This window comes from Archocentrus centrarchus, chromosome 21, assembly GCF_007364275.1.
Source record: "Archocentrus centrarchus isolate MPI-CPG fArcCen1 chromosome 21, fArcCen1, whole genome shotgun sequence".
Taxonomy (NCBI): Eukaryota; Metazoa; Chordata; class Actinopteri; order Cichliformes; family Cichlidae; genus Archocentrus; species Archocentrus centrarchus.
In genome coordinates, this window is record NC_044366.1 from 16,982,969 (window position 1) to 16,996,702 (window position 13,734).

Below are 13,734 nucleotides of genomic sequence, written 5' to 3' on the forward strand. Positions count from 1 at the left end.
GAGAACAAAACTAAGTTATTTATTTAATTTAGTGTTGTACATTAATTATCTAAATGTATGCCAAAAAGAAAAAAAAAGTGGGAAAAGTAGTCAGTTTTAATACTTAATACTTTTGTATGAAACAAGTTGCCAGTTCACGTATCCAGACAATGAGATGACACAGGTAATCTGTTTGTGCAAACAAACTTAAAAAAAAGCCTTCTAAAAATAGCAGTGCTGTCTCAGTAGTAGTGACTCACTAACCTTTGAATTTAATGGAAAATCAACAGCACCTGTTTGTGTGCGTGTGTGTGACAGGTGGGCTCTGAGGGGCCATTGCTGGCTCAGTGGCTCCCATCTCACGAGACACCCAGGGTTTGGAAAAAAACAAAAAAAACCCCCAAAAACTGCTTTTCCAGTTCATTTCATACCAGTGAGGTACACTTACATGCATAGCAATACATAGTGATCACACAGTATTTCAACAGTAAATCCAATGCGAAAATCACAGCAGAGTAAGTTCATAGTTCTGCAGTATTGCACATTTCCTCTTGTTATTCAGGAATACCGTAACATGATGTAAAACATTTACACTTGTGCTTGACAAACACACATTTAAGTCCCATCACCGTTCATGTCTCCAGTTATCTTAACAATCAGACATTCAATATATTCACTAGTCTGGTAAGGTCATTCTGTTTAAGCCACATGTCAACACAATAGAAAGCTGGGTTTTCTTGATTGCTGGTTACTCTACAGGGTTGTAATTCACACTGTTTCGTCATCATCTGACTCATCCGACATAGTCATCTTGCTTGCATGTTCAATGTAGTCGAAGGCAGGAAACTTGATGGGCAGTTCACTCCACTTGGTGCATTTGCTAATTTTCTTTCCATTTAAATTCACCACAAAGTTTTTCACGTGGAGGCAGGGGCACTCGATCCCCTTGTACATCATCATTGAACCCCACACCTGTAACAGAATGACATAACATTCGGTTCAAACTGAGACTAAAGAAATGCTTACTCTGGAGCTCTTTTGTCCTGTAATCTAAATTTGTGGTGAGACATGGTCTCAAATTAAAGGACAGCAGCCTTATGCCATGTGACAGACTCACATCGTTGCACAACTAGTTTTAGTGCTTATTACTCAGATTTACCAGTTTCCTACTTTTTCTCATTATTTGTAAGAAATTAGGCATGCACATATGCTGAAACTAGTTCCTGTTAATGCAGCAATGAGTAGCTCTCTGCAGGAAAGCGAATGAAAGCATTTTCCAAAATGTTTAACTATTCTTTCAAGATTCCCAAGACAATTTTATCAAATAACTGAAAAGCCTGAAATGAATCTACCTGTCCACATTCTTTGCATGCAATGATGCCGTTGGTCTCATAGTCTAGAAGACGCTCCTGAAGAGTGGCGTTTTCTCTCTGAATGTAAAGTTTACTGAAAAAGAGATGCATTAAAATGAAAAATCACAGTAAAACTGCATGAGTGGAATATAGTTCAACACATAAGAACTGAACTGTAAATTGTACCTAAACTGTGGTGTTACATTGACTCTGTGCATGTTTTCGATGATCTCGATGTCTTCGCCCGTGCAGACGTGTTTGCTGCAGCTCCGGCAGCTAAACTTTACATCAGACGGGTTCACGTTCTTTACGTCCTTATGCTTCTTCTTTGTCATTCTTAGTTTTTCCTCCATTATAGCCTGAATCTGAAACTCGGTGATCTGATGAACAAACACAAAAAGTCTTACAGCATTGCGGGTTTTCAGCTTAACAGAGACTACAAATTTCGACGTGAACATACCCGTCTGTCGTAGTCTGCTTGTCTTAAGCATTTAATTTTCTGAATGGCTCTGTTCATCATCTTCTTGCGATACTCATTGACGCACTCCTTTTCAGCCACGCCAGAGTTTTTCACCTCGACCAGAGTGTAGCTGCTATCCTCAGCTCTTCCTCTGCCTTGGGCCTGAGAAAGGTAACAACTGAGTTAAGGGCACGTGGGTAGGCAAACCCTTTGTTTTACACAGGGCAATATTCCTTCAGTTACTGAGTATAGAAGTTAAAACACACCACAAATAATTGCTCATTATTCATCTCATTTCTGACCTGAATCATAGCGATCTCATTTGTCACAAGGCCATATCGGATAACAAAATTGCAGGCTGGTATGTCCAAACCTTCCTCGGCTACAGTGGTAGCAATCAGCAGGTTGACTTCACCGGTGCCAAATTTTTTCAACACATCCTTTTGCTCTGCCTGAATGAAACAAATTTGTAAGAGAAGTTTAAGTGTAAGTCAAGTCTCAATTGTGCAGGAAAATAGAGAAAAATGTAGCTGGTGTAATGTGCACTCACAGCGGTCATTGGTTTAACAACACTCTGGTCACCGCCTCCAATGACATATGCTGATTTCACTCCAATGTCAGCAAACTTGGGGTTTTCCTGAATCCACTGATTTAGAGCAATGGCGCTGCGTCGTGTTTTGATGAAAATAATCCCTCTGGCTAAATCCCTGCTGCTGAACTCGCGCAGAATATTCGTTTTTAGTTTTGACAGGCTGTCATTTTCATACTCCGGATTCTTTGCGAGAGTCTCCAGCTCTTTTTTGTTGTCTGCCAGACACAGATTTCAAAGAACAGAGTTAAATCTTTCTATCACGGACATGAGAGTTGATACAATTTCCATGTTTGTTTAGTAAGTGTAGTCATAAGCAGGGTTAGCTGAGCTTAACAATAGGACAGGAAATGTAGAAAGGGTTAAAATCCACATACCAGCAGCTAGATTGGTAAATATGCTTAAACTTATGAGCGCGGTAGAGATCTTCAATGTCTGGGGCTCTGAAAAATGGCCATTTTAAGCTAGCTCCAAAAGCAAGGCAACCTCCACATATATAGTGATATAGCCTGGTTGTATGGTTAATCATCCAAACAGTGTTCAAGAAGTCCCTGGATCAGTTTTGGTGATTTCAACTGTAGTATTCTAGCAGGCACAAATTAGCTGATATCTGTCTTTGGATGGAGCTTGGTAACCAAGTTTGCATCCATTAGCTGACAACTTACTTCACACTGTTATGCAAAGTGCCGTATGTCATGGACTAATAGAATAAAGTCAACAACTGCTTTTAGTTTTCAAGCAAATGCCTAATTTCACAATACCTTCAAACAGTCTGAAGAGGAATCTCTCTGTATCTGTGATTTGTATGTTATGCTCCTCCTCTGGGGATGTTTTTTTCTTCATCTCTTCCTCGTAGTATTTGTTCAGGAAACTGAAGGCATCTTGCATGCGAATTGTGTTGCTGAGATTCAGGCTCTCGCTGTACTGTCGAAGGTGCTCTGCGCAAACTCGTACTTTCGGATTTTCTTCTTTTGCAGCTAAAATGGATTGAGAAAAGCACTTTTAGATCCTACATATCAGATTACTGTCATCAGGAAGGGAAAAAAAGGGGGGAGGTCAAACAAAGGTTAAATAGATAAAGATGAGCGTAAAAATATGTGCTCACCTTGTCGTTCTTTTTGGACAACCCACTGTTCGTAATTCTGAGAGCCGAGGTCGCAGGTGGGGCTCAGCTCGGCCAGGTCATGGATGGCAGTCATAATTTTCTTTATTACATCACCGAAGGGATCCTAAAAAGGATATTTAGTTGCACACACGTAACCCTGCATTAACGTCAGCTAGAGTCAAAGTAGAAAAAAGCAAAACCATGCCTCGCTAAGCAGGCATACCTCTCGTCTATCTTCAACTGTAACAATTAATTTTCTTTGCTCCTTTTTGAATTCCTCGTGGCTCCTTGTCATTATTTTGGAGGCATCCAAGTTTGCGCAGATCTGTGAAAAAGATACAAAGATTCACAGTGTCAGAATTAATCCCACATCTTGATCTCATGATACAGCTTATTTCTGCTCAATTTCTGTTGCAGTGGAAACTTTACGGCTGGCTTGCGTGCAGGGCCAGTGTGGAGCAGTGGAAAGAACTTGGCTGAATCACCAAGATTCTCTATGACAATAGCAGAAAAATCTGGGGCAAGATTTTGATTAAAAAAAGATGTTGTTTACACTGACACGTGAATTACTTGGTATGGACACAAAGACACATGACTGATGACTAGTTTGTTTTTTTTTGCCCCCAGACTGTCAGATCTATTAATCAAAAGCTTTAAAGACCATAGATTCTGCTGCTGATATATTATATTGTGTCTAATATTTTGAATAACGAATAAATGTGCCAAGAATGAGTAATGTGCATGTAACACTTCTGTCCATGCAGTGAAGACAGAGAACAGTATTTACACGCAATATGTGCTCCTCAGCTTTCTCCATTTTTGTGGCTCCCCCAACCCCCGGCGAGGCAGTCAGGCCCAGGATCTGAGGGAGGGGCATGGGCTCCTTCTGCTCCTTTTTGAGCCTTATGTTCTTGTGTTTCTGCTTCAGGTATCGCATCATTATGTGGTTGTAGACTTCTCCCTTCTGAGTGTGGTGGCACTCATCTATTATAATCAGTGTCAGATCTATATGTGCAGAAGAGAATCATATAAGTGCTGCTTGCTTTCTTTTAAAAATGACATACACATCTCCATTTCTCACAGTAACATTACTGTCCAGAAACAAAAGTTCTTAAACACTGTAATTTTCTCAACCAAGAGCAGAGCTAATTTTAGCTTATTTTGCTTGTTACATAAACAGAGGTGATTTCCCTCACAGATGCCATCTCTCTCCCAAACCCTCCCACACAAACCAATGCTTTTCAAGGAACTTCTGACACAGCAGTTTAAGCCGCACAATAACATATGTTGGAAAACTGCCTACTTCAAAAAAACAAAAAAAACCCAAAAAACTTGATATAGTTTGGATTTTACAAACGTGTACGCAAAATTATTCACATGTACAAGTTTAAGCAGCGCGATAAAAATTCTTCCCTGGAGGAAGGAGGAGTAGGGAGAATGGCAGCTTGATGTATTTTGGGTGATAGAAGCTCTCATGTGAATTTGATGAGCCACACACTGATGGCTTGAACAGACGTGTGGCCTGGAAACTAGGAGGGGAAAAAAAGTACATGCTTTCAGGCGTTTCAACAAACAGCATATGTTCCACTGAGGTGGCTTATTCCACCTTGGACTGGTGAGTGCCAACAGGAGTGAGCAGCGGAGTCGGAAGACTTTGACAAGATCCTATCAGGGGAGATGCTGCTCCGAGTCCTCTGGGTGGCTTTCTATTCCAGAAGCTGTCAGTGTCTGAAGCTTAAGCCTGGATAGATTTTAGCTGTTTTTTGTAATATATATATATATATATATATATATATATATATAAAGATGCTATAAATATATTTACTTTTGAATCCATATTTCTTTAGAAGCACTATGATTTCGTAAAATCACATTGAAATATCATACCGCTTAATTTCACGCCTTCATCCTCTCCCTTGTTATCCCTTTCTAAGTAGTTTTCCAGAATCTGAGCTGTGCAGATGATGATGTCATTTTTCTTCACAATTTCTGTGAAAGAGATTTTTAGCTGGGAGTCTCCGCTGACTCGCTCCACTTTATATGGCTGCTTGAGAAAGGGCAGGAATTCTGCAGAGTAGTGCTGCTCAACAAGAGGAATCTGCAGGGCACCAGAGCAGATGAAATTTTCATAAAGTCAATGCCACAAAAGTCAGAGATTTTACTGACAAATTAGAAAAAGTCTGCACTGTTTTTCTTTTAGGATCAGAGAGCTCCTGATGATTTAAGTGTTTGTGACAACATGAGTAAACCACCACAAATAAATATGTCCCCAGAATGTTTGGCAAAGGCGGGGTCTCAAATTAGCTGTGCAATAATTTAGGAGCTTCTATTGATGTTTTGTTTGTTTTGACAAAGAGAGCAGAGGCACTGGAGGTCATTGCTCTGTTCTTTTCACAAATCCAAAATCAAACACTGTGATGAGTTCCAGTCATGATCACTATTCCAAAATCTGTTTTCAAATACAACTAAATAACTCATTATTTTTACAGCTGGAAAAACTTGAATCCAAAATGGATTTTTACAACTACTCGCATGTGCCAAAAAAGAAAAATAAAGTTCAGGAGAATATTGAACCCTCATGGTGTATAATTTGTGGTGAGCTGGCCCACATGTGTAAATTAAATGCTTGAATGTGAAACGGACAGAAGTAGGTTAGCATAATAGTGCACACCCATAAGTACTCTATACCAGACTTGCACTATAGTACCTTGTTCACCAGGACGACCACTTTCCCTGATTTCCCTTCAGCCTTCCTGCGTTCCAGATGTTTTTTGGTAATATAAACTGCAACTCTGGTTTTACCGCTTCCTGTGGGGAGGCATATGATGATGTTTTTCCCCTCCAAGGCAGGTCCAGCAACTTCCATCTGATAATCTCGAAGAATAATTTCTTTTTTTTCGGGGCTTCTGACTACTCTTAAGGCACCTCCATCTGCAATGAAGAGCAGAGGTTCAGAAACACAAAACACCCGTCTGTGTCAGCAACCCACACTTACAGACGCGACCAACAGGAAATGCCTGATTGTCTTTGTTTTTGTTCTATTTAAAAAGAGGACATAAGCATAAAGTATACATTTATATCATGTAAGATGTCGTAGCTTTGAAACACTGACTATATCACATATTTTAAACCACAAACATAAGCACTGGGTAGGGCATGTAAACCATGTCTCAGCGTTACAATATAAACATTGTGCACTGTAAATTGTGGCACACATTTTGCTTTATGCAAACCTTACAGCCCTGAGGTTTAAAAACAAATGTTTCTCTGCACAAGATGTGATTGCAAATAAATATACAGTAAATGCAATCTTTCACATCAGTATTACAAATCTAAAGATGAAAGTCACAGTAAAAAAGAAGCACTTAGAGGAAGACAGTCCGCATCATTGTTGGCTGGCTGTACAAGTACAGTAGACTTACTATGATCCACTTAGACTCCCAAGTTGCTGGCAAGCTGTTACTCATTTGCTTTGTCTAGGCTGGGGCTAATACATGACTAAGGCACCATGAACAATGTGCATCTACCCCCCACTCTGCTACCCTTTCCACTCAACTCTCAGAGTTCAAACTGCCAGAATCTTCTCTTTTTTTTCCTTCAGTGCAGACAGTTTTTAATTTTCCCTCACAGACTTGGTATGCCAGAGGTTACAGTGCTGTTTCGAGCGACTTCATGTAAGTTAATACAAGTGTGTACTGATGGGAGAAAAAGAGCTTTAACAATATTAATAAGTAAACAGTCGTCTGTGTGCCCTCCTGAACTTCTAAGAGCAGTTCCCATAGAACTGTTTTCAGATTCATTAGGACTGAATAAGAGCTCAGTTCGCTTTAGAAAAAAATGCAGGAACAATCCTCCATGTTAAATATTCTGTTTAACCCATTTACTGTGCAGGCCACAGACATGTTTCTTGGCTTTACTCTTACTGAAACAAACTGAGTAAACTGTAAACGGACTGATTAATCAAATTCATCTCCCTTCCTGCTGCTTCTCCATTCTGGGTAGATGATCCCAAGCAACATTTTTTTTTTTCCCACAAGTCAAGTCAAACACTACACAGCCACATAAAAGTAACTTTTCCTTTATATTTCTTTATAATCCAACATATGGCTTTCATTTGAACTGCTAGCTATGGTCTGTCTTCCTTGACCTCGGCGTAGTTCGTCATGACGCACACATGGAACTTGTTTATTAGTGGCAGGACAGAGAAATGTTCCACTAATGTAACAGCATGTTCCAAAAACCCTCATTCTGCCTTTAGGATGCTTCGGGGCAACTATAACTCTAATGTACACTGTTCTTGCACTAATCTTAGTTTGGTAACGGGGTGTGAACTACTGGGGCAAAACAAGAAGTTTTTAGATTACCAGCACCCATTTTAATAGCTTAACAGCTTCAACAGTGAATCAATCCCACCTGGCTGCGAGGGCTCCGAGGTGCTGGGCAGTTCATTGCTTGCATACAGGTCTGAAAGGATATAAACCAAAGTTAAAAAACAAACACAGCACAAACAAACACACACACACACACACGCACGCACACACACACACACACACACACACACACACACACACACACACACACACACACACACACACACACACACACACACACATTGTGAAAGGCAGCCATCATATCTTTAAGCCTGCAATATTTCACTCAAATTAACCAAAATCTAATTTCTCTCAGTATTTTCAGTTTTACTGAAACTTTCCTTGAAAGTTTCCTTAAAAAATTCCAAATGCGATATATGCATGTCAAAGTTTTCATTTCTAGCAAAGAAATGTCAGATGTGCCTATAAAATGACACTTAACTCTGGACACACCCCATTACGGCTAAGTATGACACATGTGAGTGTACTTCCTCCACCCCCCTTAATGCTGACGTTAAACAGACATGCTCTGTGTGACCTGCGGATTCATCCATAGGCTCCTCGTTCACGGTGGCCTCCATAGATTCAGTGCCACCACAGCTTTCAGCTGCTGCTGGATTCTCCCCTGTTGTGGCTTTAGGTTTGTCTTTCAGTGAAGCTTTCTTATCTGATCCTAATAAGAAAGAAAGGAACATTTCATTAATGAGGAGTAACAATTATGCATGAGGCATCATACTAAGTAATTAGTTATTGCTTAATTACAAAAAATAGTAACTAAAGTTGAAGTAAGAATTAATGAATGAGTAGTTACTCTTTTGTGCTGCTCTGGGTTTGCATCAGACTTAATCATGAAAAGTTAGATGCATTTTGAGTAAATATGAACTAATCATTGCCTTTATACACTCGCTGGCCTCTTTATTAAGTACACCTGGCTAGTGCTGGTTTGGCCCCCGCTTTTGCCTTCAGAAGCAACTTAATAAGATTCAATAAGATGCTGGAAACATTCTTCAGAGATTTGATAGCATCACGTAGCAGCTGCAGATCTGTCATCTTCACGTCTTTGATGTGAAACTCCTCCTGTTCCGCCACATGCCAAAGGTGCCCTACTAGACTGAGTTCTGGTGACTGAGATCGGGTGACCAGCACCCATTTTAATAGCTTAACAGCTTCAACAGAGCGAATGAGAGTAAATCAATCCCACCTGGCTGTGAGGGCTCCAAGGAGCTGGGCAGTTCGTTGCTTGCATACAGGTCTGAAAGGATATAAACCAAAGTTAAAAAAACAAACACAGCACACACACATTGTGAAAGGCAGCCAGTATATCTTTAAGCCTGCAATATTTCACTCAAATCAACCAAAATCTCATTTCTCTCAGTAGTTTCAGGTTTTGTGTTTTGAGTAATCTAAACTTAGTTTCCATTCCTTGAAAGTTTCCTTAAAAACTTCCAAATGCAAAATATGCACATCAAAGTTTTCATTTCTAGCAAAGAAATGTCAGATATGTTCCGAAAATGAAAACTAACTCTGGACACATTCCATTACGGGTAAGTATGACACATGTGAGTGTACTTCCTCCACCCCCCTTAATGCTGACATTAAACAGACATGCTCTGTGTGACCTGCGGATTCATCCATAGGCTCCTCGTTCACGGTGACCTCCATAGATTCAGTGCCATCACAGCTTTCAGCTGCTGCTGGATTCTCCCCTGTTGTGGCTTTAGGTTTGTCTTTCAGTGAAGCTTTCTTATCTGATCCTAATAAGAAATAAAAAAGAAAGGAACATTTTAATGCATGAGGAGTAACAATTAACAGGGTAACACTTTATAATGCAATACATTAATATTTGCTTAAAGACAGATGTTTCACTTTACTTGCATAGGTAAACAGTAATGTAAAGCAGCCCTTGAGTATTAAGGCAGTACCTTAAAACTACTAAATGTGACCCTTCACTTTATTTGAGTTGACAGCAACAGCAGGTAATGGAGAAAATACTGACAAGAAAACTAGAGAGGGAAAAAATCAAGTATGATGTTTTGTTTTACTTTGGCAGTAATGGTAAAGTAATTGTGCAGTAACAAGGTACTACTAAGTAATTACTTAGTATGATGCATGAGGCATCATACTAAGTAATTAGTTGTTACTTAATTACAAAAACAGTAACTGAGGTTGAAGTAAGAATTAATGAATGAGTAGTTACTCTTTTGTGCTGCTCTGCATTTGCATCAGACTTAATCATGAAAAGTTAGATGCATTTTGAATAAATATGAACTAATCATTGCCTTTATACACTCGCTGGCCTCTTTATTAAGTACACCTGGCTAGTGCTGGTTTGGCCCCTGCTTTTGCCTTCAGAAGCAACTTAATAAGATTCAATAAGATGCTGGAAACATTCTTCAGAGATTTGATAGCATCACGTAGCAGCTGCAGATCTGTCATCTTCATGTCTTTGATGTGAAACTCCTCCTGTTCCGCCACATGCCAAAGGTGCCCTACTAGACTGAGATCAGGTGACTGTGAAGGCTGTTGAGTACAATGAACTCATTGTCATGTTTAAGAAACCAGTGTGAAATGATTTGAGATTTGTGACGTGACACGTTATCAAGCTGGAAGCAGCCACGTGTGTACACTGTGGTAATAAAGGGATGCAGGCTGTAGCATTTAAGTCATGCACAGCTGGCACTAAGGGGCCCAAAATGTGCCAAGATAATATCCACCACACCATTACACCACCAACACCAGCCTTGTGCAAACTATAGCTTCAATTTCCTGTTCTTAGCTGACCACGAGTGGCACCAGGTGCGGTCTTCTGCTGCTGTAGCCCATCTGCTTCAATGTTTGACATGTTGTGCATTCAGAGATGCTGTTCTGCATACCTTGATTATAACAAGTGGTTATAGCGAGTCGCCGCTGCCTTCCTATCAGCTCGACGCAGTCTGGCTATTCTCCTCTGACCTCTGGCATCAACAAGGCATTTTCTCCCAGAGAACTCTCACTTGCTGGATATTTTCTTTTTCCAGTCATTCTCTATAAACCCTAGAGATGGTTGTGTGGGGAAAGTCCCAGCAGATCAGCAGTTTCTGAAATACTCAGACCAACCCGTCTGACACCAACAGTCACAACATGTTCAGTTACTTAATCACCTTTCTTTCCCATTCTGAACTTCAGCAGGTCATCCTGAACATGTCTACATGCCTAAATGCATTTAGTTGCTGCCATGTGATTGGTTAGGGCAGCCGAACAGGTGTACCGAGTAAAGTGGCAGGTGAGTGAATGTGTAAACTTAATTATATAAGGAACAACAAAAAAAAGTCAATTTTGTCTCATGTGCCAAACAGATGTTTTACCTTAGAACAGGGGTTTTCAAAGTATGAAAGGGTGAGCCCCCCTCCAAGGAGCACAATGCCTGCTGCGCCCCCCCCCCCCCCCCCCCCCCCCCCCCCCCCCCCCCCGCCCCCAATAATCAACCCACACACAAACAAATGCCACTACAAAACACCTTCTAATTGCTTTTATTTTAGAACCATCTCATCTTTTAAAATGACACTTTATCTGAATGAAATTTAACGCATGAACATTTTAAAACATTTCCTCCCATTTTAATTATTTATCAGGGCCTTTGTATGGCAAATACGCCCTTTTTCATTTTTCTACTTATGCCAGAGCTTGTCTCCCCTGCCTTTTCTTTACTAAAAATGTGTCCATTCTTTCTCTCACATCAGTAGACAGCAAGCAGATAGCTTCTTTTCCCGGTTTATTTTTTCCCTCGCACCGCGCCTCCCCTAAAGTGCTCTGGCGCCCCCTAGGGGAGGCGCGCCTCACACTTTGAAAACCGCCGCCTTAGAACATTATTTATAAATAATGTTGTCTAAACTCAGTTCTAAGGTTATTTTTCCACTATTTCTTTTGCAGAGGTGACATGAATGACGGCCAGGATGACGCTACTAAAGCACTGAAATGAAAAAACACAAAGGCTGAAAATACAGCTGAGGACAAAAAAAGACAAGAAAACTTGATCTCATAGATCTAAAAGCAAAGAGGGCGATATTGTAGAGAAAGATGAGAAGCTCTCTTTAGAACCATTCTTCTAGAGATGGGCGTGTCGGGAAAATCCCAGCATATCAGCAGTTTCTGAAATACACAGACCAGCCTGTCTGACACCAACAACCACGCCGTGTTCAAAGTTACTTAAATCAACTTTCTCGTTCTGATTCTCATTCTGCTCAGTTTAAACTTCATCAGGGCTACATGCCTAAATACACTGAGTTGCTGTCATGCAATTGGCTGATTAGATATTTGTGTTAATGAGCAGCTAAACAGGTGTACCTAATAAAGTGTCCAATGAGTGTATACACTAAGTTAATTATGATTATTCCTGGATCAGGGGTTCTTTTGGATAATTTTTTCCTTTATCATAAAGTGTTTGACATTAATCTAGTCTACAACAAGGAAATGGCTTTGAATGTAATAAAGATTAGAACATAAAATTGCTGATAAAACTCTAATTAATTATTAACCCTAAATTATTTACTAAATTAATTACTGAATTCTCTCTGTAGTCACTTATGAACACATGTTTTGCACAATCTGTCTGTATCCCAGCACTGAGACTTTCTAATAGTATTTGGTGTATCGGGTCAGTTACCTCCATTACCACTCAACTCATCGTAGAGTTTCTTGTGTTCAGTGTCGAACAGAATCTGGAGAAATACTGAATACCATCCTGGTGGACGTTTGACAATGCGTCTTAAAAGTGCCCTGGCTCCACTTCTGAGTCCTCTGTTTACTGTTTCAGTAGTAATCTAGAAGACAAGGGCAGTAATTAAAGTCAGTTTGCTGAGCTCTCAGGGTGAGGTGAAGCCACCGAAAAGACCAATAGCCTACATTTTTCTGCCATCTTGTGGTCAAAGACCGAAAAGGCATGTGTTGGTAAAAAGATGAAAAGCAAAATGGTGCAGCTACACTGACCTTTGGACATTTTGTACGCTAATAAAATGAGCCTGAATACATTCTGTAAACTCTTCAAAATTGCATCCTTTCTCTCTGAACATTAAAAGCCATTTGCTAATCAGAAGATTAAGCTGTAGTGGTTCTGACGGGTTGCTTGCACTATAATGTACTTACTCTTTCGCGCTCATCTTCGGTGAGCAGACCTTTACTGAGACACTCCAAACACACCTCGTCTGTCCTCATATCCTCAAGACTGGGACCCAGTAGCTGAATAAGCTTGACACAGGTATCATTCTCTGCCTCAACTTCAGGACTTGGAAGATTTAACTGCATGTAGTCAGCTGCGTATTTACAGTCTCCCTCTGACAACGCGTTAACGAAAGTAGTAAACCACCCGGGAGTATGTGGTCCCTTAAGTACTGCATCAATAAGGCATTCAGCAGCCGAAATGTCACCATCGTTTCTGGCCTTTTGTCTGATCTGTTCCTTTTTTGGTTTTCGATAAAATCTATAAGATCCAGGACCCGATCCACCACAATAAGCTCCTTGAGCCTCGGCCTAAAGTAATCGATCAGCTTCTCGCGCATTTCATCCGTTTCGGGCTCCATCACGACTCAATTAACCGATAACAGAGATCACTAAACTGAGTCCTCCGTTGTCAGAAACTACATTCACAAGAAATGTGTTGAGTCACTGTGCCTTATGTCGAGGAAAATGGAACTCTTTCACTTTCGTTTCTCCAGAGAAGTCAACATTTAAAACGGCCACTGGGTGTCACCAAAGTATGGAGGACCAAAACTGACATAATCAGAAATAAAAGCAGAAATATATATATAGTGTATATATCTTGTTTTTCCTTTTCCTTATACGTGCGTTTTCATCAAGAAATGTATAAATTTTCTTTTTCCTTTTCCTTATACATGCATTTTCAT

The 13,734-nt window shown here is 40.2% G+C and overlaps 1 protein-coding gene across 1 annotated transcript; it reads right to left on the reverse strand.

Annotated features, from left to right (window-relative positions):
• Positions 1-78: 78 nt before the first annotated feature.
• Positions 79-13,530, reverse strand: ifih1 (interferon induced with helicase C domain 1). The gene is given in 19 exon segments (XM_030758558.1): positions 79-951; positions 1,332-1,425; positions 1,518-1,711; positions 1,792-1,953; positions 2,094-2,243; positions 2,342-2,598; positions 3,142-3,357; positions 3,486-3,609; positions 3,709-3,810; positions 4,273-4,490; positions 5,373-5,583; positions 6,193-6,416; positions 7,899-7,949; positions 8,394-8,528; positions 9,057-9,107; positions 9,475-9,609; positions 12,498-12,654; positions 12,977-13,299; positions 13,302-13,530. Coding segments are annotated over 19 exon segments (3,117 nt in total). The 5' UTR covers positions 13,411-13,530; the 3' UTR covers positions 79-747.
• Between the last annotated feature and the right edge of the window lie 204 nt (positions 13,531-13,734).